The sequence below is a fragment of the Anabrus simplex genome, chromosome 3 (genome assembly GCF_040414725.1).
Source record: "Anabrus simplex isolate iqAnaSimp1 chromosome 3, ASM4041472v1, whole genome shotgun sequence".
Lineage (NCBI taxonomy): Eukaryota > Metazoa > Arthropoda > Insecta > Orthoptera > Tettigoniidae > Anabrus > Anabrus simplex.
Genome location: NC_090267.1, coordinates 199,970,992 through 199,998,546, shown reverse-complemented (window position 1 = coordinate 199,998,546; position 27,555 = coordinate 199,970,992). Strand labels below are relative to the sequence as shown.

General features: G+C 40.7%; 1 protein-coding gene across 3 annotated transcripts in view; it reads left to right on the top strand.

Moving 5' to 3' along the window:
- LOC136866148 (tyrosine-protein phosphatase non-receptor type 13) overlaps window positions 1–27,555 on the top strand; it is a 536,552-nt gene that overhangs the window by 469,672 nt on the left and 39,325 nt on the right. For all 3 annotated transcript variants that reach the window (XM_067142854.2, XM_067142853.2, XM_067142856.2), the window contains exons 5-7: window positions 2,398–2,550; window positions 2,653–2,822; window positions 6,681–6,868. In XM_067142854.2, coding sequence (XP_066998955.2) covers window positions 2,398–2,550; window positions 2,653–2,822; window positions 6,681–6,868 — 511 coding nt within the window. The remainder of the gene's footprint in view (window positions 1–2,397; window positions 2,551–2,652; window positions 2,823–6,680; window positions 6,869–27,555) is intronic.

Here is a 27,555-nt window from a genome sequence, read left to right as displayed (position 1 = left end):
AGGAGATCGGATAGGATAGATGAAACTTAGGAAGCTGCCACAGTTAGTGGAAGCAATGCCAGTATACAGCTAAAGGACCCGTGGTCGCTAACCTACGCTTCCAAGTTGAGATCCCTTGAGGCTCTGTGGATTTGATCTGCGTCATGCGCGAGAAAAGTTACTCACAGTGGTACGTCCTGCTAAACAATGCCAATCTGCTCACGTTGAAAGTAGATAAGTTCCTTGCATGGGAAGTATTTCACATAAAAATCTTTCAGGCAGATGCCCTACACTCCTTTCAAAGCCAAATCCTCCTGAAGTTCAAGAATTTCTATTTGTAATGTGTCTGGAGAAAATGCTGAAATTCACTTCCTCCTCTCTAAATCTGACATCAAATTCTTCAAACAAATTTGTCGACGAGTCTGGGTAGAAAGTGGAGTTACAGAATGATTTACCCCTGCTACAAAAGGGTTGGAAAGTGACAGGAATTTTTATTTCTCATTTGATTTCTCCACAGATTTAGTTTCCTCTGAAAGGATTTCACATGTCCATAAAGTCCATGACCGGGCGAGTTGGCCGTGCGGTTAGGAGCGCGCAGCTGTGAGCTTGCATCTCGGAGATAGTGGGTTCGAACCCCACTGTCGGCAGCTCTGAAGATGGTTTTCCGTGGTTTCCCATTTTCACACCAGGTAATTGCTGGGGCTGTACCTTAATTAAAGCCACGGCCGCTTCCTTCCTATGCCTAGGCCTTTCCTATCCCATCGTCCCCATAAAACCTATCTGCGTCGGTGCGACGTAAACCAAATAGCGCAAAGTCCATGAGCAAATTGACTTTGTGTTTGCGACTTTAAATTCAGATCATTCAAGTAGCAGGTAATAACCCACAGAGAACCCAAGATCACATAGCCACTTTTCATCGCATAACTGTGCCACAGGTTTTCCTTTCATGTCCATCAGATTATTACAGAAACGCTGCAGCATATTTACCTGCTTCAGCCACCATATTTCTGAAGAGTAGACGAGATCATCTTCCTCACTTTCCAGTTCGTCTACAAATGCTCTGATGGTGATTGAGACCTTTTGACTTGATATAGTTGACACAAGGCACCACTGTATTTATGACGTGAGCAAATTTCAGTGTTTTGGGACAAAAATTCTCCTGGTGTAAATATAGTGAAAATAAAACACATGGTCTTGATATCAATTTCTCTGTCGAGTAACTCTGTACAGCCCTTACATTTGGTCCAACCATGGACGGATCTCCATCAGCCGATATTCCACATACTCTTTCCCATTGCAGCTGGAATATATCTTCCCCCTTTGTGCTACCTTTTATAGGTCGCAAGGCAAGCATATCCGCTGTGCAATAGAACTCTTTGTCCATTTGTCCATACCTTAATGAAAATAGCCAACTGAGCTGTGTCCGCTACGTCACAGTTTTCTTCCAAGGCTATTGAGAATGCCTCGAATGTATTTATAATGTCGTTCATGTGTGATACAATACCGTCTGGCATGTTATCTTTGCTCCTACCAACTGCCCAGCGTAACAAACTGATTTTTTAAACAAGCTGCATATATTTGGACACACAATATCTGCAGCCGCCATTAAACATTCTTTACAAAGTCGCCGTCCGAATAAGATTCGCAGCGTTCAGCAATATTTCACTTACAACGGAACATCGTCGTTTAAAGGAAAACAGTTGTTGACCTCAGGTTTTTCCAGGTTTTCTATTTTGACTTGGCGAAGCTGCCCTTACGAATACAACTAGAATGTTTTGAAGTTGTTATACTCCTTCATGTTATACTCCTTCATTACTGCTATACTTTCCTGACAAATAAGACAAAGTGGCATACCTTTTTCATTGAAGAAAGGGCCGATGACCTAGATGTTTGTCCCCCTTAATAAGCATCATCAGTATCATCATTGAAGAAAATGTAATCGTGAGCCATTTTTTCCCGAAAGCCGCGACATTTGGTATCCACTTTCCTCATGTGACGACAACATTATTAATGATGACCTAATAAGGTAACCCCACACCACACAGAACACCACACACAAGTAATTCCAAGATAACAGTAAGCAGACGCTTACACATACAAGAAAATAAAACCGAAGGTCATTCGTTTCCGGGGTGCGCGCGCGTGAATTTAATTTCTGGCAAGGTTTGCAGCGACCGCAAGACCGACTGGGATCGGGTTGGCAGAGGAGGCTATCATTGGTGTCAGAGTTTGTCTTCACAGCGTTGCCAAGTCGAGAGAGAGATAGTGTGTCCCACACTACGTTATTGAAAATAAATAACTCCACTTCAGTTTAACAGAGATACATTTTCAATAAGTGATCAGGTGGGCCGAGTTCGGCCCGGGGGCAGACTGTTGCACACGGCTGGTTTTAAGTAAAATTTTGTGTTTTATTTGCAGGAATTCGACATTACTCTGACCAAAGTCAATCGCAGCCTTGGTTTTACATTACGGAAAGAAGACGACAGCGCTCTGGGCCATTACGTAAGGGCTCTGGTACGAGAACCAGCTTTGTCCGACGGTCGAATCCGTCCCGGGGACAAGATAGTGGCTGTAAGTACAGTATATCATTTTAAATGGTGTTCGATGTCACTGTAATTTACAATATTTTCATTGCATAATATGTCAATGTGTCTTAATACTCTTCTTTTACAGGTGAATGATGTGGATATTTCCTCGATGAGTCACGAGGAAGCTGTTATGTTCCTACGACAGTGTGGTGATGTGGTAAAACTACGTCTGTATCGGGATGCTGCACAAACGCCTGTCTCTGCCCTGTCACCCACAGAGGAAGTCAAGAGCTTTCGACCAAAACCATTGCTCAGGTACTATACTAAGCCTTCGGTAGATTAGCCTACAATGGTTTAAATAGGAAGAGCTGAGGTAGAAATGCAATTCAGAATTGAATACATTGTCCTTTTATCCGCTTCCCCCAGGAGGTTATAAAATGTGGGCGTGAAGCATCGACTGTGGGACCCCTTGCTGACTTACTGATTGTGATTGCTCACTCACTCTCCTGATGCTACAGTTCATGTAAGACCCTGGCCTTTCCTACAGCTGTCGCCCGTGCTCATTCTTTCTAGTCCATAGCGCACCTCCTAGTTCCGAATCTGTACATCCTCTGTGACGTCAATCAGTCCGCCTTTTCCGGTACAGCCATGGGGGGAGAGCTATATGTACTGCTTTGTGAGCGTGTTGTCTATCGGTGAAGGTTTTTGTAAATGTACAGGCTAGGAAGGGGAAGGGGGTGGCCATGGCTTTGAGAAAGGTGCTATCCAGGTATTCTACAGGAGGTGAAATGGAGAAACCACGGAGAATCATTTCAGGGATGGCTGATGGGGTATTCGAACCCATTTGTCCCCCGAGTATTAAATTAGCAACCATAATGTGGCCATGCCACAACGCACTGAGGTAACCTGTTCAGTGGCTCGGAGAATGCTGCTTTTCTGAGCTCATGATGGCGGATTCAATGCCGGTGGTATTTGAAGGTGTTCAGATACAGCAGCCTTATGTTGATAGATTTACCAATAATCAAAACGACTCCTGCGGCACAAAATTTCCTCACACCTCAGCAGCTCCAAAAACTGTAAAACTGTTTAGTGGAACATAAAATGAATAACATTAGACATAAAAGAAGTTGAATGTATCGATTTTTGGAAATACATTCATCTACATTGATGAGTTTGTATGTGTCACTTAATTCAAATTTGCATCCATAAATTCACTTTACATTGCAACATCCCAGATTCTAACTCCACGCTCAAGACCAAGATCCAGAAGGATAATTCAGTAGAGATCTACTGTAACATGTTACAAACAGTAAACGAACAATATTCGGTTGAACACAATGAGTGATTGTCCTGCTAATGTTCAAAATAGCCAGCTATTGTCAAAATGTCCCCAAGTTCTATTTTCTTGGTTCTAGAGTCCGAATCTGTATTAGCTTTATCTTGAGGAACCAATGCAAGAACTATCTGATAAAAGTGATAACTCCAGTCACGACTGCTAGTTTTAACTTGCTGATATTCGTTCAATTACAGCTGAATGGAGAAGAACAAGAACAGAATATCTCTTGCCTATATAGCTTCTGAACGTCTTACACGTTAGGAATTCCTGAGTAAAGATTTAGGAATGTATATAAAATTGATGTTATATTGAGCAGATGTCATCTCTACCCTGCTTTACGGATGTGAAACGAGGACTGTACAATATATCACTGTGATATGAAGGAACTAGAATGCTTCCATGAACAAAGCTGAGACACAGGGTGTATCAGAACTATACTACAAAAGAAAATTTAGGATGCTCTTTGTGTTATGTTAAGAATAATGCTGCAGTTGGATTGGCAGAGAAAATTTGTCTTTTCAAGAAAATGTAGTTTCTTTGTTACTTCCGGGCACGTGATCCAAATTTACGAACTTTCCGTATTTGCTATGCCAGAGAGCCACCCGCTGCCTGTTGCTGTGCGTCAGATGAGGGAAAGGGAAGGGAGGGGAAGTGGGAGACAGAGGTACTGTTCAGTGCGAATCCACAAGTTTCTCGTTTGTTTTGTATAGTTGCTTCCAGTTCCAGTAGGCAGTATACATTTTGTTCTGCACAAATTGACTACTATGCAAACCCCATAGCAATAGAAGATGAACTTGTACTAAGAATACAGGCACCTTTCTAGGTCGTTCGTGACACACCACACATTCTGAACAGACTCCAAAGGTTGTGATTTGTGCATCAAAGTGGGGAAAGGGGCGTATTCAACATCTACTGTAATCAAACCATTGGATGTATGATTTCCTTCGTTCAGTATTTCATTCCATTTACAATGTTGTGAGGAATACACAATCATGGGACAACAGCATTGCATCTTCGAGCATGTTAAATAATAAAGAACGTTACTCCGAACAACAGACGAGAGGAGAAACGATCTGGTACATTCCTTGACTGACAAGTGTGTCTTAATTATAGTGTGTTCTTGTACTGTGTGTGCATTTATGGCTGTTTTAATAAACAAACTGTGGATATTGCCTATAAGAGACGAGGACAATCCTCATGAGTCAAATGAGGAAACTTTTGCATATGTGCGGAGCATTACCTCTGTCTCCGTCATACACCCCACTTCCCCTCCCACCGGGCGAGTTGGCCGTGCAGTTAGGGGCGTGCAGCTGTGAGCTTGCATCCGGGAGATAGTGGGTTCGAACCTCACTGTCGGCAGCCCTGAAGATGGTTTTCCATGGTTTCCCATTTTCACATGAGGCAAATGCTGGGACTGTTCCTTAATTAAGGCCACAGCAGCTTCCTTCCCACTCCTAGCCCTTTCCTATCCCTTTGTCGCCATAAAACCTATCTGTGTCGGTGCAACGTAAAATCAATTGTAAAAAAAAAAACTTCCTCCCACCCCTTCTCTTCCCTTAGCATGGCAGCGGCTTGTGCTCTAGCATAGCAAATATGGCGAGTTTGTCAATTTGAATCGTGCAGCCAAAAGTAAAAAAGTAACCTCATTTTCTTGAAAAGAAACCTTTTCTCTGACAATCTGATTGCACCATTATTCTTAACATCACACAAAGAGCTTCCCTGATTTTTTGTTGGTATAGTTCTGATACACCTTGTATATTCTCAACATGAAATGGGATGAGTACATTCCAAATACAACAGTTCTAGAGAGGGCAAAGATGACAATATAGAGGTTACCATCATTGGTCACCAACTCGAATGGATTGGGCATGTCCACTACATAAAAGATGGCAGACTTCCCCGGAAAATTATAGTTAGTGAAATCAGTACAGACAGGAGACCCCATTATGCTCCTCTGGAGCACTATAAAGATCAGATTAAGAATACCTTCAGGACCACTGACAGTGATCCAATTACATGGTATATCATTGTAAAAGACCATATTTGCTTGTGCACAACTACCGCAGCTGCTGTTGCACAATTTGAGCATGAACATCATAGACAGGAAGCAGAAAAAATCAGAGGCGTAAACATCACCAGGCTCAATGACTTCCACCCTCTATAACGTGCAACCATTGTGGTTGTATATTTCATGCCATCAAAGGTATCTACATCTCTGAATTCAATATTGGAAGAATCTCAGGAGAGATATGAATACTCGGATATGAGTATCAGCTGTTGACAACAGCACGATATTACATAATGTAATAACAAAGACAGTTGTTGGTCAGCACTACATAACCCAACAAGTGATTATATTGTCAAGATTTTTTCATTCTAAATCAGTTGTTTCTGAATTTGCATTTCCAACAGACATATTAAACACACTTTCTGGATTTCTATTAACATTTTAAAATCAGTTCATCTTACTATATTTAAAAACTTTTCAAGTAATTATCTAGATAAATATGTGGTGAACTCATATGGAAGTTCAGAAGTTTTCCTTGAAATTTGGCATTTACGTATGACACTTAGATGTTCTTTAAAAGAAAGCTTACTGAATATAAAAGCTGCAAAATGATTCATACCTTAGCTACAATAGTCAACTTTACAGCCTCTTGCTTCACGAGTCTGTACTGCTGAAGTGTACTCTTGCCTAGGTTTCAACAGTAATTTCAGTACTAAGCTAAGATTTCATGTAAATTCCTACACCATGTATTGCTAAATATGGCTAAAAATTATGTATTTTTTTTTGATGGCCAAAGAGTTGTTTTACATTTTCTGTACATTGAATGCAGGAAAGAAGCAATGGATATGCTGACAGATTTGGCAGTTCGAAAACTGTCTCCTGGAGACTCCAGTAGCTCGAGTTATAGCAAGCTACGTCGTGTATCTGATGGACAGAGTTCCTCACCATGCTCTTCACCTCGGCGACGGCGCCTCACAAAGACCCCTTCTCCAGACATCTCTGCTTCAGCTCATGAAAGTAAGTATTCCCTTATCAATTACCTTCTCATAGTATACGGTACGTATCACAGAAATTTATAGAAAATGCACAAAGAAAATAATTATTGTGAAAATACATTAATGTGTGTGTGTGTGTGTCATCAGTCTATAGACAGGTTTGATGCAGCAATCCATGTGACCCTATCCTGTGCTCGCCTTTTAATTTTACATCTTATAACTAGGGGAGCACACAGTTGTAAGCTTGCATTCAGAGCATGATTAGCTCAGTGCCTTGCTGTCAGAAGGCTGAGATTCAAAACCTGGTCAATCCTGTGTTGAGATTTTCATGCCTACTGTGCTTTCTCCTTTCCAGAAAGGCTAATTGAACAAGTCCCAGGTGTCTTAAGATGTATCTTATCAATCTATCTCTTCTTCTGGTCAATTTTATTTTTCCAAATTATTCTCCTCCCACCAATTCCAGTATCCCTTCATTTGTGATTTGATCAACCCTTCTTAGTCTTCATCATACTTCTGTAATACCACATTTCAAAAATCTTCTGTTCTCGTCAGACCGAGTGGCTGAGACGGTTAAGGCGCTGCCTTTCTGAACCCAAGTTGGCAGGTTCGATGCTGACTCAGTCCGGTAGTATTTGAAGGTGCTTAAAAACGTCAGCCTCCTATTGGTAGATTTATCGGCATGTAAAAGAACTCATGCGGGACAAAATTCTGGCACCTCACCGATTCCAAAAACTGTAAAAGTGATGAATGGGATGTAAAACCAGTAACATCATCATTATTCCTCTATTTTCTTTCTTTCTGTGTTAGTTACTATCTATGTCCCACTTCCATTAATTTCTGACATATGTTACGAAAACAGATATGGCGCAAAATAGGGATGATTTAGCCGACTATTGTATTGATGGTATCTGTGAGTGATTGTGTGTGTATTTTTTCATAACATTTTCCGAAGGCAAATTTGCGGTGCAGGGATAATATGTTTACCTCTTATCCAGAAGCATCATCATCGATTCTCGGTTTGTTCAGTGATTTTAGTTCCGGATTGAAGATTGAACAGGATTCACTCAGCCTTGTGAAGTCCAATGAGGTGCTGTCTGGTATGGAATGTAGCAGACCCAGTCAGTGAAGCCAAGCAATATGGCTAAAGAAATCATTTAACTGATAATATGATTTCACGATCTGCAGGCCATTTGGCAGGCAAGGTGTTAAAGGACTGAGTGGTTTGTAGGTATTTCTTTTTAACATCTCTTGAATGAAGTGTCCACTTTCAAGTACTGCAGAATATTTAGAACCAGTACTTTTTAGTAACCTCATTGTTAACTAAAAGTGCTTGAATTGTTAATCTTTACTCACCTTTTCATAAATCTTAGTAAGGTATTAAGAAGAGAAACGTGACAGTTCTGTTGAGATCAGAGTTACCAACAGAGTGGTACACGTTTTCAAGTTCCGGTTGTTCGTATTTATTTTGATTTGGAAATAGCATTATTTATTAGATTCTCACTATATTTAATAGGTACATGTGAAGAGAAAGTTCAAAGATTGTATGTTCATACACTGATTGAGTCATTACATGTCACCAGGAAGATTTTAGCTCACTCGCCACCGGTCTAAATCTCCCCTTCAAAATTAACATACCGTCATCTGGAGTTACTGCAGTCCAAAAATTAGTACAAATGTACTAAAATATTTACAAGTAGGCATTTTTGATTATCCCATAAAAAGAGAGAACTACCTAACAACTTTAGCATCTATCTTTATAACTACCAGACTAACAATAACTGTTAAAATCTGTCTTTATGGCTACCAAATAAGGGGATGAATTATTCCAAATTTGATGAACAATTTGTGTATGTTTTAAAGCTAATGGCTGAACAACTTATCAGTATCAGTATTTCCAGCATCTCCATGAGCATGATCACAGTTTCTTCATTTGTTTATGCTAATTTATTCACCTCATTACTGACTGTATGTTTCCTAACCATTCTACTGCTTTTTTTTTGCAAGGAAACTTGAGGAAGCTGTATTTTAGCTAGCTACGTCATTGGTGTTGCTCTCCTGGTTTGCCTTTTACAGATAATTCCCACATCATTAGCTTTCATCTAATGTAAAGCGTGTGAAAATTTCATAGAGTACTTGAACCATGCACATAGATAAAGTCTCCAAACTCCAATGTTACAAACTTCAGATGCTTACTATGCATCTCATTACTTGGGCAATACAATGATTTGGGCTCTTCTTGCCACCGATCTAAATCTCACCTTCATGATTAAGATATCGTACTTGTACAGAATTGGATTGGCCAACAATATATGGCAGAAAGATGAAAGAAAATGTTATTCTGAAGTTTTTTGGAAGTGATTGTTTATCAACCTCTCATGTGACACCATGCATGAGGCGAAACACTGGCAACCAGGAATGAGTTAGCCGGAAAATTTATAATGTCCAATAACGGACCAACTATATTGGTATTATAAATTTACTCATTCGGAACAAATATTTCAGGTTCCCTATGGGAATCAACATCTATATAATCAAGTATTCATTTGTCGAACAGTCCATTTTACCAAGTTCTCTACATGTTCTCGGTTTGATTTCAGTCTGGTGAAATTACCATGCAATTGAAGCATATTAATGTTTTCTTGATTGAAATGTGACATGGGGCCAGTGTGTTGAAATACTCCGTTACTATCTGCAAAGGTCCGTAGGAATGGCACAATCCTGCAGTTAAGGATTTCCATGTATTTTGTTGAATTCATGATGCCATTAATTGGAGCTATACCCGAGGGCCACTGGAACTGGTTTTTTGTTATTATCCACATTTTCCTTTTCCCTTTGGAGGCAATGAGGCAGAATCACACTATAAGCCCTAAGAAGTCTTGAGATATTTGAGTTTTCTACACCGAAAACAGAGGCAATGTCTCTTAATGTAGATGAATGTTCTTTGAGAGCAACAACTTTTTGCCCACTTCTTAGGTGAAATATCCATTTTCACATTCACACAATCTTTTGCTATGTCGTGACCTACCTGTCCTGTGAGACGTTCTAGTTGGTCGGTCACCAGGCCGTTGGAATTGACCTATTACCTGTCCTGCCGAGCGGTAAAGTAGGGAGGTAAATTGTAGGTGCGAACTCTGTCCCGCAACATCCGAAATAAAAGATGGATTAACTTCATTGTCCTTTATTACCCAGGACGACTAGGCCTATATACACTATTTACAAATTCAATTATAGGTTCTGAATAAGTCGGTCTGACGAGAGCTTGCTTCACGAGCCTACCCTACGGGTATGCGCTAAGTCCGAATTCTGCCCTGCGGCACTTATGTACAACTTCACTGTCACGACTGACTGCTCGAAGGAGCCTGGTCCTAAGTGTACGAAATACTGGTCGAGAGAGAGAGCCCTGCGCCATCTTGGCTTAGGATTATATCTGCTCTCCTACTGTAGAAGCAAAGGTTGGTCCCTTCCCACTACCTTAGGGGTTGGGTCCATGGGCGTTACCTAGCTGCTTGTTTTGTAGGTGGCGCCCCCAATTACTATTCTGAACTAATTGTCTCAGTAGGTGCTGTCCTCTCGGCACTACTGTCTCTCTCTTACTCTTGCACTCTTGTTTCCTTGTCTCTACTAGAGTACAACTGTACTGGCTTTGTGCTCTTTGTCGCCGAGCCGCCGGCTCCTATACCAACTATTAGACTCTGCTTGTCAATACACAAACAAGCAAACATCCGCTGTTGAAAACATATTTTTGTGGGCGCGTTTTGCAAACCCTCTGCCTGACTAATGCTCTCCACTACTTGTAACTTCACTGAAAAGCTTCTTCATCCTTCTAATTATTAAATCTGAATATAATTACCATACAAATATTCTGACACTACAAGGTGTCCCGTATTACTGGTTATTACCCTGACACTGATTTATTTTCCTTGATATCTAAGATTGAATCTCAGCTGTGAATCCCAGCTGACAGTCCGCCAGTTTGAGCCCTTGGGAGGTCGGTACATGACAGCTACTGAGAACACAGAAAACACCTGCAGTTGCTACACATAAAACCACTCAACAGAACTGGCAGGAATCTGCAATTGTTGTTTATTTGCAACAATAGTCCAACAGTTGGGCAGATGATCAATTCCTTGTAAAATGTGAAACTGTTCCAGTTAATTTGCACACTACTGTACCATCATCGTCAATGAAATTTGACTTGTGATATGTTACAGACCCATGCTGATTAAAACTTATGCAACAATGCATTTCCCTGTAAGGAGGGAAAAACTTGAATACCGTACATTTTAGTAGTCTTACAGCTTATATTTTCTTAGAAATGGATCTCAGTCACAAAAAGTCACTGACTATGGTGTTATAAAAAAACATCTGTAATAGGAAAGGCTATCATCAAGTGTCTAGTGAATGCATGTGCAAAATCCGTGGACTATGCTGCTCTTTGTACCATCTGTTAAAGTGCACACTAAGATCCCCGCCAATCTCCCAATATGCTAAAGACGATAACTGGCAGTGACATTCAAACATTTTTTTCAATCAATCTATACACATTGTGTTTAATAAATCTATTATTAAAAACCCTGTGCTATAATTCCATGTGATGTGTAATAATCACTTTTTTTAGCCTGGAATTTTTTGTGACATTATTAACCAAAGATCTCAGTATTAATGAAAAGTAGGCTAATTGCAAGGTGCTGTATATTGATATTTGCTTCAACTTATTTGGTTTACTTGACACAGAAATGTAAAATGATTCCCTTTGCCTTGTTTAAGTATTCTTTGTGGCTAGTGGCTACATATATGAATATGCACTAGAATTTTCTCTCGTATTTTATTTTGTAAAATATGAAACACATTTTGCAACTGTCGAACCCAGAATATTCAACAGACATGTTTATTACTGAGACTGGATCAGATTGCACATTTATAACACACTCTTTCATTCTATTGCCTTTGACATATTCTATTTGAATATAAACACTCTTCACCGAACTATTCCTAATCAAACTGGACAACATATATATAGGCCTATTTGTCTCGCCGAATTCCTGAAAAGAAATGGATTTCTTCATCAATATTCACATATAATATGATATATTTTTATCTACGAATTAAGTTGGTAGGCAAATAACTTTTGTTATAACTTAGAGCATGCTGAAAATAATTCAAATGAGCTCAGGATGGACCAATATAAGAGTCAAAAAATGTTTTCAACTAAATCCCTGCTCTTGATGCCTCTGATTGTTGCACATGAAAAGTCACATAACAGGAACTCTGTATTAATTAAAATTGGCACAATTAGATGCAATAAACTTTTCCTAACAAGACACAAGTACATTCATGTCCGTAGAAGTTCAATTGTTTGGGCTTTAGACATTGCTTCAAATCGTTTGCTTGTTTTCTTTTTGGCTCATTGTTGAACTATTTCCTTGCCAAAGAAACCCACAGGGTTTCAGTGCGGACTGAAACACACGTGTTAACGTCATGTAAATCCATTCCCCTTCCCTACCTGTTGGTGAACTTCTGTTGTGGAGGGAATCTACAAATCCAGTTACATGCATCATAAACTTTCCCATTGAACTGTCTTGTGTATTCCCGACTGTCGGTGCCTTTCCCTGTGTGTTAGGTTGAAGTTGGGGACTGGTCTACCTAACTTTTTACTTTTTATTGTATCTTTTAACGATTTAGAAGAAAATAATGTTTTTAACAAAATGTCGACCAAATGTGTATTAGTGAATTATTGGCACTCTCCTCGGAGAAGGAAAACACAGCACTAGCGAATACAAAACACAGCAATACAGTGCGCGAACTGAAGAATGCCGAACAACCAAAGACACAGATTTCAAAAAACACGTGTGTTTGTGCCGCGACCTATTTACAAGGGACCCGACCCAGTATACTCCCCCTCTCCCCCCCCCCCCCCCCGACATAGAGATGAGAGTTAGTGGTAAGAAATGCATTAAATTACTATGTTGTATGCTCATTTTCAGCAGCTAGTGGGGGATAGTTTCAGAGAGGGGAGGGGAAGAATATCTTGATTTGGAAGCGTCAAATATGTGAATAGTTAACATAATCACGTTATCTATGCAGATCTTGTATAAAAACAATAATAAACTCACAAGTCATAAGCACTTATTAATTTTGATAATATTGTAACAAGAAAGAAGTTCATAATAGATGTATACATTTTTACATTTACTGTATAATACATATACACCAGAATGCAGTCCGGCTCCATGGCTAAATGGTTAGCGTGCTGGCCTTTGGTCACAGGGGACCCGGGTTCGATTCCCAGCACGGTCGGGAATTTAAACCAGCTTTGGTTAATTCCGCTGGCAGGGGGGCTTGGGTGTATGTGTCGTCTTCATCGTTATTCCATCCTCATAACGGCGCGCAGGTTGCCTACGGGTGTCATCTCAAAAGACCTGCACCTGGTGAGCCGAACATGTCCTCGGACACTTCCGGCACTGAAAGCCATTTTTTTTCACGAGAATGCAATTTTGTAAAAAAAAAAAAAAGAAGTGTAATCTGCGTTTTGTACAGTATTTTGGTTTGAATACATCATGCAACATAAATATCACATTTTGTGAAATGTGAATCAGAATCTTTGTTTTTCGTTTTTTTTTTTTTTTTGTTTTTCACCAAGCACAATGAATACATTTTGTCACAGTTGTCTTGCTCACAGTAATATATTCCTTCCACACCAAATGCCAATGAACCAAGGTTGCCAATCCAGTGAGGTGGATTAGCCTGGCTTGTAGAAAACATAATTCACCCGATTTACGTATGTCGGAGTATGATTGGTAATTGTAGCTGTGTAATTTTATGACTGTCATTCTGTTGTGTAAAGTACATTTCAATTTTTCATAATATAAAATAGAATCAGAAATTATACGCAAGTAATTCTTATAATTGCGAAGGAAAAATACATCCAGAGGTTGAATTTTGCTCGTTGCTTCTGGTGGAATGATTACAGTGTTTGTTGTACAACCCACAGGTGCTGATTTTTGTAACATAGAATTACTACTTCTGTAGCCACTCCATGAATCAACATGACCATTCTTGGTTCCACATGAAGGCCAAAAGCAGTGAAGGAAGGAATGCCACAGTTGCTTTGTGATTTTACCACTGTTGCTTGCTACTGCATACACTTTACCAAGATTTTTAACAACTTCACTAATGCCTCCCTCGAATGTAGGAAATTATCTGCTTGTTTTCAAGAATATTAAAAGTTCATCTGTTAATTTGCCATCCAAATGTATTAATTGTTAAATAGTGTACGAATGGGTGGTTGTATTTAAATTTATGGCTTGAGCTGGCACTTGCTTTTCACCTTTATTGTCAAGAGCTCGTTTTTTGTGCGTCTCTAGTTGAAAACCACTTTGGTGTGAGTTTAACACACATTAGTTCTGCATAACGAGGGAGCATGCGTTTAATTTTTGTCACAAATGATGATGCTGTATCTTGATTTTTTTTATCATCCCGTACGCAGACGTGCCAAGTCTCCCGATTTGAGCGGGAGACTCCCGATTTTTCATCGTTCCTCCCGATCTCCCGATCGCCGGGTCCGATCTCCCGATTTTCAGAGCAATATCCGTAATTTTCGTATTATTTTAAACTCCCGCGGATTTCCTCGTTCTATCGATATATGGCTTAGTATGACTGGTCGATAGTAGTTCTAATAATGATACCAGATGGCAGTACGGGGCACGGTGGCTAGTCATGTGCTGCTCTTTGGTCTATAATACAGTCATTCTCTTTGCAAGCGAGTCAAGCGAGTAACATTCACTTTGGAGTAACCTAACCTCAGAAGTAGCACACCAAAGTTGTTTTACCCGTGCTCGTGTTGTGCGTTAATATTTGTTTTGGCCAAAATGTCAAAAAAGAAATATGATGCAGTGTTTAAAAGTGCTTATAGGGAAGAGTTGCCGTGTTTGAGTGAGTCAAGAAAGGGACCAACGTTCACATTCTGTGCTATATGTAGGTGTGAATTTTCAGTTGCACATGGCGGGAAATGCGACATACTCAAGCATATGCAAACGAAAAACATAAGGAGAGTGTCCAGTGTGTAGAAAGAAACCAGAAACTGAACTTTTCATGTAAAAACCAAGATGTAAATCCTGTGACGAATGCCGAGGCGTTATTTACGTCATTTATAGTAGAACATAACCTGCCTGTAAATTGTGCTGATCACGCCGGACCTTTGTTTCGCAAAATGTTTCCTGATTCGGAAATCGCTAAACGGTATGGGTGTGCTAGAACGTAAACAGCGGCTATCATTACAGTTATGTGCATGGAAGAAAGGGCGAAAATTGTATCACATTTGCAGGTGAATGCATTTTCTGTTGCTACTGATGGTAGCAATAAAAGCGAGTTGAAAATATATCCCATTGTTGTAACATTTTTTAGGCCTGAACTCAATGAAATTCAGAGTTGTCTACTCTCTGTGCCTAATTTAGAAGTGGATGTTACTGGAGCTAACATTGCCAATCTTTTGCTCTCAACTTTTCGCGAATTCTGCATTCCATTAAAAAACTGCCTAGCTCTTGGTGCTGATAATGCTCTAGTAATGGTAGGATTAAAGAATGGTGTGACAGGATATTTGAAGCAGGAAAATAGTAACATAATCATCGTAGGCTGCTCTTGTCACCTAATTAATCATGCTACCGAGAAGGGTGCGGCGTGCTTGCCCGTAAATGTAGATGAAAGTATAATTGATATATTTTATTATCTGGAAAGGAATGCAAAGAGGAAAGAAAAGTTCAGAGGATTTCAGACTTTACACAACACTGAGATCAGGAAAATTCTGAAGCATGTGCCTACTCGATGGTTATCACTAATAAGGTGTTTAGATAGGATTTTGCTTCAGTGGGACCCTTTGGTTACATTATTCAGGAGCGAAATTGTGAGTAAGGATTCTCAGATGGGAACTTAGAAGACTTACAAAATTCCTAACCACAGTTTAAGTGCAGATGTGTCTTGTTTGTCTGAAAACGTTAAGGAATGTCATAACATTTCACCTCACTCCTCAGTTAAAATGAAAACCCAGTCATCAGTTTCACTAAAAAAAATGAAACTAATGATCACACTAAGAGCCATGCATTGTCACGTGAAGAACGACTTTTCATGTTCCTTTCATCAAATTTACACAAATCTTTTCGCCTTTTTCTCTCAAGTTTTATGGATATCTTTGAGAATCTAAACGTAGCTCTTCAGTCAAGTATGCCGCACATCCACTTATTGAGGTCAATTTTGGAGGAACTATTGAAGAATGTGATGGCGAGGTTTGTGAAACCAGACGTTATTAAAAGATCCTCCTCTCTCCTTGATGCAGATTATCATACTCCAGCAAATCAAAAGAATGATTGTGATTTGATGTGCGGGTCATTAAAATACTTTAACAATATTAACGGATACATACAATATCTATTTCAATTAAAGTACATATTTTTGTGGTTTTTATAACCAAAAAACGTTAATGTATTTTTGTTATGTGTTCTAGCACATGAACACTGCACATGTAATCGTGCTGTTATGAAGCAGTATAATTTTACCCCTGTTGACCAATTTCAGCCGTTTAACGCGTAGTATCTGATTCTTTTCATCCAGATGAATAAAATACTTCTCAACCTTAATACCAAAGAAATAATAGCGCTACACGCCATCAAACAATTACACGGTGACACATTTGATCGTGTATTGTCATGAAGCGGTATAACTCAATCTCTTTTGGCCAGTTTTGGGTCACTTAACAACAGTCAGATGAATAAAGTACTTATCACCATTACTAGCTTTACCGTATCTCAAGAAAATGGTATACTACACTCCACCAGCCACCATTATCTTCCTCGGATTTGGGGCCTCATCCGTATCTATCCATTGTGCATTAAAAAAAAATTATATGACATTATTCTGTTCAAAACAAGAACATTTATGTTCCAGGATTGAGAACACATTGCAGAATAAACTCAAATGATTCCGTCCGCACATGCAGGGATATTATTAACCGTACTATCCAATACACTGGCATCACCTGGTGATATTTCTAACATCAAAATCACCTGATCCCAAAATGTGGCATTTCATGTACAACAACCTGAAATCCCTGGATGAATATATTTCCTTTGACATTCTTAATTTGACAAGATTTTCTTATTAACTACTAAAATCCAGTTTTCAATTAGACTGAAAGAATCTTGTAATATTACAACATGAAAATGTAAATAGCTATTAATGGCAGTCACTTATTTCTGACGTCACGTACCTCAGTTGGTAGACCAGCTAGCCTGAAGCAAAGCAACACCATCTGGATCTCCAGATGCACCCTTGTCTGTTTTTTCTTGGATTTGTTCACATGGATCTTCTGATTCAAAGTCTTGCGGGTTAGTAGCCGGCTGATCACTGTCGTCTAGAAATTGAGCAGCTTTAGTAAAAAAGATCGTTTTGAAAATTAAACATCAGTTCACTCAGAACAATATAATTACATTCCAGTAATGTTTAAAATTTACCATAAAACTAGTTTATTTGAAATGAACGTGTAAGTCAGAAGGAAAGCATTGTTATTGGTACAACCAAGCTTGTAGTTTCATGTGGCTATTGATATCGTTATCATAGCCACAGGACCTCGGAACCACAGGGACGCGACTGTTCGTTTCAAAATTCCCACATGTATTGGCCTGGGATTCGAAGCATGGCCACTTTGGTGTGAAGCCATTCATGAAACCACCCGTAGATTACTGACTATACTATAGGATCAAGGACACCTACTCGATAGATTGAGTTGGACACGTAGTAACTGTGAGCTTGCATTGGGTAGATGGTGCGTTTGAACTCCACCATTGGCAGCCCTGAAGATGTTTTCCTGTGGGTTTCCCATTTTCACACCAGGCAAATGATAGGGCTGTCCCTTCTTCCCAGTAATGACCCTGACCTTTTCCTATAAGGGATGGGTGATCTTCCTTTGTCTTTGACAATAACTATGCCAGTGAGACTTTGGTGGAATCACAGCATGGCAGTTTCTAATGTAGGTCGTTGGGGTCTGGAGCGATTAATCCAAAACGTGTTCTGTGGGACTCAAGTCAGGGCTCTAGATTGGTCTGTCTATACAGGGCGATTCGATAAGACTGTCCATTTCCATTATCTCCAGATCTGTAAAAGATACCAATATTCGATTGTAATTTTCGTACATGGTATTAAGGGGTTTATGAAATAGTATGCTCTCTTTTTCCCTGAAATTATTAATGGAGACATGAACACCAACATTTTTAATGGAACTTTTTTATCCGCCAGCACAGTAGTGTTTAGATTAATTTAGTAGTGTAGGCCTACTTGTTTTAACGTACGATTATTCCTTTTAGGAGTAAATCAGTATTTCAAACTGTACTCTTTCAAGCGTGGCGTGTAAGGTTGGATGTTATTCAGCAGGGTGGGTAGGTATAAACCACGACTTGATAAGCATAAGGTACAAGGTGACCGTAAAAGTCATTAACATTTGACGAGGAAATGCTTCAAGCAATATTGTAGATAGAGAGGTAATAAATTACACATATGGTTGGCCTTGACATGTGACCAACGTATGGCGCTGGACAGCAACACGTCAGTGATGCCGCACGAGACCCGTATACGGTACGAAAGGAGCTGTCGTGAGAAAGGGCGTCAGTGTGGCCTGCAATCGCGGCATATCATGCTTGGCCTCTGCGGTCTCCCGACCTCAATCCGTGCGATTATTTGTTGTGGGGTTACCTGAAGTCGCAAGTCTACCGCTATCGTCCGACCTCATTAGGGATGCTAAAAGACAACTTCCGTCGGCAATTTCTCACCATACCTATGGATATTCTGTACAGCGTTGTTTACAACATTGTCCCTCGACTGCTGGTATTGTTGTTGAATGACAGCTGACATGTTGAGTATGTGTTATAAAGAACATTATCTTTGCTAAACCTCGATTGTTATGCTAATTATCGCAGTACAGCTTAGGCAAGGGACGAGTACGAACGTGCTGTGTAGAGTGTGACGGTAGTGCGAGAGGGGAGTGTTGGAGGGAAGTGCAGGAGCGAAGCGAAGAGCGCCGAGGAAGATGATCGGTGTGATTTAATATAGGGCAGTTATAGGAAGATGGCAGGGGAGAAAGGAGAAAGAAGAAATGAAAAATGGTGCAAGCAAGATGGAACTAGGCATGAAGGGGGAAATGATGCTTACGGTAGCAGTGATTATGATAATGCTAATAATCGGTAGTGTGGAATTGAATTCCAGGCCGAGCTCTAGCGGAAGCTTGAGCTGGGAAGACGTGGAAGTAATTAGGAAGGTGGTTAAAGTGGTGGTAGAAGAAGTTTGCCCGTTTGAGCAACTTAAAAATATGATACAGGAGAATGCGAAGGAGTTCGACAATATGAAGAAATGGTTGCAAGAAAAAAACAGATGATACAGCAACTAAAGTGGGAAGTAACGGTAAAGAAATTGCGTCACAAAGAGAAATATAGGAAAATTAGAAGGGGAAGTGGCGAAGGTGAAATCAGAAGTAGAGGCCAGTAATCAAGATCAAAGAAAGAAATGCTTATTTATATACGGTGTTACGGAGGATAAGAAAGAAGACAAAGTAATTACAATATATAAAGTGGTGGAGCTTATACAGGGAATATTGAAAATCAGTTTTAGTGACGTGGATGCAGACGATGTGGAAAGAATAGGTAAAGTTCAGGATAGCAGGCCTATAACAGTGAAATTGCTTTCTACTCTGATAGCCGAGATAGTGATCAGGAACGCGGTTAACATTCAGAGCGACAAAATTTGGATTAAGAGAGACATGGGAAGTGAAGTGATGAAGAATTTAAAAGTCCTTAAAAAGCATATGGTGAGGGCCAGACACCAAGGACTGAAAGCTTACATCAGGGAACAGCAATTAGTAGTGTCTAATGGCAGGTGGATAAGACTTTGGTCCGTAACAAACTTACTAAAACTAGAAGGATGAAAGAGGATGAAAATAAGGGGACGAGAGTGGAAGAAAGGCTAGCAGTGGGAATCCTTCCCGGAGACGATGGACATGAGGTAAGGGGAAGATCAGGGTCCAGTGAGGTCATAGAAACTGCTTTGGAGGTGGCAAGTTTGGAGGAAGGAAGGAAAGATGATTGCAGTATAGAGACAAGCTCCGTGGCAACCCCGTGCAGAATTATTGAATTATGTCGCCGTTGACAGCAATCAGGAGCGCTAAAAGGGAAGCATATAAGGAGGTGTATACAGAGGACTTTGTAAATGAAATTAAGAAGTATTGCGAGGGGCAGAAAGATATAAAAGAGACATCCAGTAAAGTGGAAACTTTGAGGAAGGGGAGAAGCATGAGTTAAAAATTTCTGACCGGGCGAGTTGGCCGTGCGCGTAGAGGCGCGCGGCTGTGAGCTTGCATCCGGGAGATAGTAGGTTCGAATCCCACTATCGGCAGCCCTGAAGATGGTTTTCCGTGGTTTCCCATTTTCACACCAGGCAAATGCTGGGGCTGTACCTTAATTAAGGCCACGGCCGCTTCCTTCCAACTCCTAGGCCTTTCCCATCCCATCGTCGCCATAAGACCTATCTGTGTCGGTGCGACGTAAAGCCCCTAACAAAAAATAAAAATTTCTGAGGGGTAAGAAGGTGTAGTGACGAGAAGTATAAAGTTAAAGAGAGTCAGTAGATGATAAGATGAAAGTCATGTAGTATTGAAATGTTTAGTGATTTTATTTTAATTGAGGTTGTGGATTATAAGAGGCTGAGTGACGAGAAAAGAAAATGTGAGATTGCGGTCTGTTTATTGTAATGTTTAATGATTGAAATGGTGGAGAATTGGTACCGGTAACGATGAGTGAAACCGCAGTCTGTATGCCTTAGAGCTAGTATCAATTGTAAACGATGAGGACGTAGTTTTAAGCGCCTACTGAAAACTCACGCTGACGTCACCTGAACTGCTAATTCACGACTAGCCCTCCGAACTGATTTATTGTGGCTACGCGTTCAACACGTGCTTTCTTTGTTGGTCATCCGGTACTCTTCCCTTTGCAAAGACAGCCGGTGTCTTCAAACTTATCATACTATCTACGGATGTTATCACTTGAAGGATTACACTGGAACTTAATACGGAACGCACGTTGCACTGTAACTACAGATTCAGTCCTTGCAAACAGTAAAACACACAAAGCTTTCTGTTCCCCAGTTCCCATCTTTGCTACTCTTTGCTACCTTGTTACCAGCGTAGAATTGGGTCATTCATAATCTAACTAGTTTATTTGAACGACTTTTTTTATTTAAAATGGACCGAGCTCGATAGCTGCAGTCGCTTAAGTGCGGCCAGTATCCAGTATTCGGGAGATAGTAGGTTCGAATCCCACTGTCGGCAGCCCTGAAAATGGTTTTCCGTGGTTTCCCATTTTCACACCAGGCAAATGCTGGGGCTGTACCTTAAATAAGGCCACGGCCGCTTCCTTCCTACTCCTAGCCCTTCCTTGTCCCATCGTCGCCATAAGACCTATCTGTGTCGGTGCGACGTAAAGCAACTAGCTATTTAAACTGGTACGAGTTCGTTCATATATTTTGAACGGGTCGTTCACGCGAGCATACAGCATGTTAGAGGACGAAGACCTAAGCAAGCACCATCTATTGTAAAATGTACGTACTAGCTCCCGCCTCGTTCATTTGAACGACTTCTTTCATTGAACGAAGTGCCGCGAGAGCTGTTTCCATGAAGACAGCACAAATGAACTACCTCGTTCATTCAAACGACAAAATAAGCTCGCACATAAATGGCCAATGGCGTGCCGTGTTAATGATCACATGGCAGTACATCTCCTCTCACGCTTCTCAACTGGCGGCGGCGCTGTGCATTGGATACTTGTTTTCTGTTCGTGCTAGGAGCTCCGAAAGATGACAATGAAATTCCAAGTTCACAGAATGTCATACTTGCCTGCTAGCTATAACTGAGCTCATGTTTGTTCGAGTCCGGTCCTACGCAAGATGCGGTCCACAATACACACAATAGGGTAAAAATGTCACTGGTTTACCTCTTAAAACATTACGAAAAAAAAAACGAGATTACAGTCTGGCACGTACTGTAAGCGTTCTATAATACACGCCAGTTGTGGGAATTATACACGGGCACTTGTAAATAAATATTTTGTCTACACACAAAATAATAAATGTCAACAACATGAGGCACAACGAACTGATTATACTTCTCAGGATACAATGCCACGTCTTCCTGGACAGGGTGGGAGGTTTATTATTGTACATACTGGAAACTTCACAGGATTTTATTGACAACGTCCTAAACGCCTGTCTAAAAAGACAAGCAAATGGCTCATGTAAGATTTTATAAGTGGTCCCATTAGCAGTTTCCGAACATTACACCTGGCAATGGAGAATGCACCATACTATACTGTCCAGGGAGTTAAATCGCCTACAGTGTCTAATAGGAGAGACCGGGCGAGTTGGCCGTGCGCGTAGAGGCGCGCGGCTGTGAGCTTGCATCCGGGAGATAGTAGGTTCGAATCCCGCTATCGGCAGCCCTGAAAATGGTTTTCCGTGGTTTCCCATTTTCACACCAGGCAAATGCTGGGGCTGTACCTTAATTAAGGCCACGGCCGCTTCCTTCCAACTCCTAAGCCTTTCCTGTCCCATCGTCGCCATAAGACCTATCTGTGTCGGTGCGACTTAAAGCCCCTAGCAAAAAAAAAAAAAAAATAGGAGAGATGAATGATCGAGTGGCTCATCAGGCATGACGTGGAAGTTGACCCAAGCCTACCGAAAGGCAGTGGCGGCTCGTGACTTTCGCCGCCGGGGATTCAACAAACTTTTGTAGACGCTAGCATCACAGAAGAAAACTACGTGGAAACTTAAAAGATTTATGTTCGCACTGTTGACAATTTAATTTTAAGAACTTGTGTGAACTAGGCAATTACTGTTTTCGTTAGTATGATCATCCTGATCCGCTTTGCCTCAATGACATTAAGTTTCCCTCCAAAAAGTAATTACTCCAAAGAAAGCAAATGGATAAATGTTTAGTAAGTATTGATACATTTGGGAGAAAATATGAATGGTAGTTTGGCAATTTAATGTGACTTTTTGTAGCAATGATGCTTGTCAACACTAGTGCTAACTACTGTCTGTGCAGACGTGTGCGCTATTCTCAGCTGCCATAGTTAAATTCCCGTAAGGCCAACAGATAGCAAGTAATACTACTGTAAGCCCCGCAACACGACTTGCGATTACGCATGCGTGTAGCACAGATATCCGTTTCTGTGATGTCCTGGCCTCGTCTTCGTTCTGGCCGACGTCCCCCGCACCTCACCTCTCCCCTTGCCAAGGAACGGACGCAGAGCTCGCCTTGCAAGAAGGTGCACTTCAGCCGAGTATCCAGATACGGATTTTGCGCAGCTCGCATGAAATGAAAGTCAGTACGAATATATTACGGATAGATGGATTTAGTCATGGAGCCGGAAAGCTTGACTTTCACGCCCCTCAGGCTGACTGAGTTACCACATATGAATAACGTTGTGCAGTGATAAACATGTACTGAGCCATGATACACTTCGTGATTTAATACATAAAACAGAATAGCCTACAATCACAAATACGTCTTTTGATTGACACTCGCTCACTAACAAGCTTGCCTTACTATCCGCGTCTGACGAGAAGTCGCGGCAGTTTGTAGGTATGGCAGAAGTAACAGATACTACGCTTTTAGCTACAAACATCAGTCGTGGCAGACTATACGAGGTCTCTGAATCAATGCATATTCATTATTAAACTGTTCGTTATGCAGAACATACAGTAAATGTGTAACTAATGCACAATTGCACTACCATTTTGAAACTTCACGACAGCACGTCAGTTCGTAAGAGTCATCGCGGACGGAACAGATGTTTATTGTCTGGTCTTGAGACTTGAGACAGGCGCATGCGCGGCAGCCACGCTAACCCCTCACACCTCTTACCCCGCGTCCACGCGACTTCTCATCAGACGACCATAGTACATCCAAGGCTGGGACGGATGCATTTGCACCTTTTGTGCATTGAACTCCGCACAAGGTTCACTCGAGAATTTGTTTTCCCAGATCCGTTCTCGAGGATTATACGACCATCCTACACCGCTGAACGCTCTTTATCGTCTTCGGATGATTATTCTCGGAAATAATGCCGATAAAATAGAGAAACACAAGAACACGCCAGTCAAAATTGAGTCGTGCTGTTATTTTAATGACAAGCCCTTCTTCCTAATGCCAGTCAACTTACTGCCTGCCAAACTCGAGTTGGTGAGTTTCGATTATAATAGCAGGCCACTTTGCCTAATGCCAGTCACATTTTAAATGGGTAAACTTGTTTATAATGGCGGGCACCTTTGCCTACTGCCAGACAGAATTGGGTAGGGGAGATTTGGACAAAATTGCATGCTCCATTGCCTTCTGCTAGTCAAACCGAGAAGGGAATTCTTCATTAAAATAGTAGTCCCTTCTTACTAATGCCGATTACACGGGAGTTGTAGAAGGACCACATTCCTACTGCCAGTGAAAGTAGATGTGCGGGGAATTGATTACAACAGGAGACGCCCGCCTGTTGACAGTCACTATCAATTTGTAAAGTATTAATAATAATGACATGCTCACCCTCTCTAGATCGCTGCAAATCGACTTCAATGAGTATAGATCGATATACGAAGATACATGCACACTTACAGTACAGCAGACATTCATTTACATATTTACTGCTAAAAGTACATCATATCGACAAACGCTTTGCGTCATCAGACGCTGCTTTCATCGTTCTACATGTTTGGTCCTAAAACATTTTCTCGTATCTCCCATATTTATGGATTAGAATGAGTTAGAATGTTTGAATAGGATGATATGTGGGTATATTTTGAACACTGAACATTATTTTTCGCATACTTATGTGCAAGGTAGAATCATAAAGTTTGGCTCGGTCGCATATGGCGATCAGACTTGTCAATGTACGCGATAAATTTGATGACTATGTTTATCACAAGTGGGTCAAACGATGAAATATACGTGCAAAAATCACAAAATTTACGTAAAATCGGGAAATACAGCCAAATCTAACATATAAGGGAGAGAGATACGACAAAAAGTCATAGGACCAAGGTTGTAAATCATTCCAAATTGAACGGAGATAGCGCCATCCGTTTTGGTGACACGACTTACCGTTTAGCCAGCAATTACCTCAAAAGAAATGTCTGCACAGTCATTGAAATTGCCTCCATGTTTCGATAGTTTCCGGGGATAAAAAGTAAAAAAATTGAACATCTTGGAACTTTTCCGTCGGTTACAGGCTAAACGCTATAATTTCGCCAAATTTCCATTTTCTAGCTCGTCCAACAGATTGTGCCGCCATCTTGATTTGGGGGAATGGTGATAAATGTTAGGAAATTCCTGAATTTTTTTAAAACCCACGAAACCTATAGGTTGTCACTTTGGATCAATTATACGACTACGTTCTTATGCTTAGCCCAAAATGTGAAGCCCCCAGCGTGCCCTTTTCAGGGAATTTTGAGAATTTTCGTTTTTTCTAGGGATCCTGGGGTCATCAGCTTCTCCGGTGCCAAGTTTCAGTTTTCTGAGATATCTGGAAGTGCCTCATTAATTCACGTTTATTTTCATTTTTATACCTATATATAGAGAGAGATCGCTCCAGACCGACTTGCTCTATATAGATAACTGCTCTCTACACACCTACTCACTTGAAATCTCCTGCTCTATCAATAGTGTCGTGTACACGCAGTGTACACACTTAATGGTCCCTAGGAGGTCTTCGAAGGCTAATTAATCATATGCAAGCTCTCCTCCTGATCCAAAGTTTGCTGTTCGGTGGTAACGGTTCTGAATTAACAAATAAACTACTGAGTTATCACTTGCACTTACCGAGCCACAGCCGTGTTTGTGGCACATGGAGATCTAACTGCTTTGCCCAGTCTCCTGAGTTTTCATTGTAGCTGTATCGACAAACAGCGTACGCCATACCTTCATCGATCATTTCTTGAACCTGTGGATGATTCGCTATCAAACGTATTTTAGACTTTGATTTATCTCCTCGAATTTGAGACAGACCCCACGGTGGCATCAACCCAAATCGTACACATCTCATCACCTCTACCATGAATTCTTTGCGTCGGTCCCAGTCATATAAGAGCCAGTTACAAGCGGCTCCAAGCACTTCATCTTCACGATGTATTGCAATGTAATTTGAACTGAGAAGACTAGTTGCAACTTCTTTCTGAAGTTCATTGAATTTTCCAGACGCCACGAGAGGAAGAAACGCCTTCGAGATTTTAGGTATCATTATCTCAGCAACAGTCTGAAACTTCCGAGCCACAGCTTCTATGTAGAGCATTAGAGCAGTTTCTTCCACGAATACTGCGGGGGAATCGATGAAGGCCCAGCACTGCTCTTCCAGTTCGGAAATACCCATATACTGCGCTGCCGTTAGGATGTCTAGAACAGATCTCCTCGTTAGAAACCTGGCTTCCTTTTCTGGCGATTCCAACATCCAGTGGTATATTGTCGCAAATGTCATGGGAGACACTATTCCTTCAGGCAGTATCAAGTTCTGGCCGTACTTCTGCCGCTTGAAGTATGTCGAGTAACTTTTCAACACCAACAGGTGACAATTGAAAACATGCTTACCAATTTGTACACTAATATCAGGGTCTATATAATTGTTAAACATATTCTGGACACTTTTTAGCAGATTAGTCTTGGAAACTTTATCAATTTGACTCCAGTCAATGGGACTATCTAAAAAGTGGTCCATCTCCGGAAAGTTGGTGTCTGTTCTCTCGTTATTTATCTGGTACTTGTTGTTCCGAGTTTGCTTGAAGGTATATGATGAACCCATAGTATCTCACGCTCAGATAATATTAGTAATAATATAATTATTAGTCTTCAAGGTGATGTACTACAAAAGCCCTAACCTAAAAGCTGGTCTTCTTTTACACTGATAGCATTTGACTAATGTAATTAGGTTTACTGAAACTTAAGATTTAGTATATAACTCAAATTATATCAAAGCATCTGAGAACACTTGTAATTTGGCTGAATTTAATGGCTTGTAAATTTTATGGTGCTGAGGGTGGTGCTATGGATACGCCCAAAAATGAAAAATCAGTTGTTGGAGTAACAATGTTTCACGTGTTTAAGTTATTAAGAAATTTAGCTGAACTTTATTCGAAAAATGTAAGTTTGACCCATAACAGGGATTAGATTCATTGGCTGATTTAAATGGTATCATAGTGGGTTCGAACCCCACTGTCGGCAACCCTGAAAATGGTTTTCCGTGGTTTCCCATTTTCACACCAGGCTGTACGTTAAATAAGGCCACGGCCGCTTCTTTCCCACTCCTAGCCCTTTTCTATCCCATCGTCGCCATAAAACCTACCTGTGTCGGTGCGACGTAAAGCAAACAGTAAATGGCATCATAGAATATATTGCATTAGCCCACCTAACGAAGACGACGCTCGATTAGTGAGTTGGGAAACTAAGATCCATTATTAGTACTGCATAACAATAGTAGCATCGACTACAATAACGCCCATAATATGTACACTGGAACCGCGTATCCCAGGATATGGCGATTTTGAGAGTTGATCTTGAATTTCTCCACCTGTCTCATTAGTAGGCCTACCGGAGTAACTTAATTTCTAAATTCTGAGTCGCTTCTTATAATACTAATATTTCTTTAA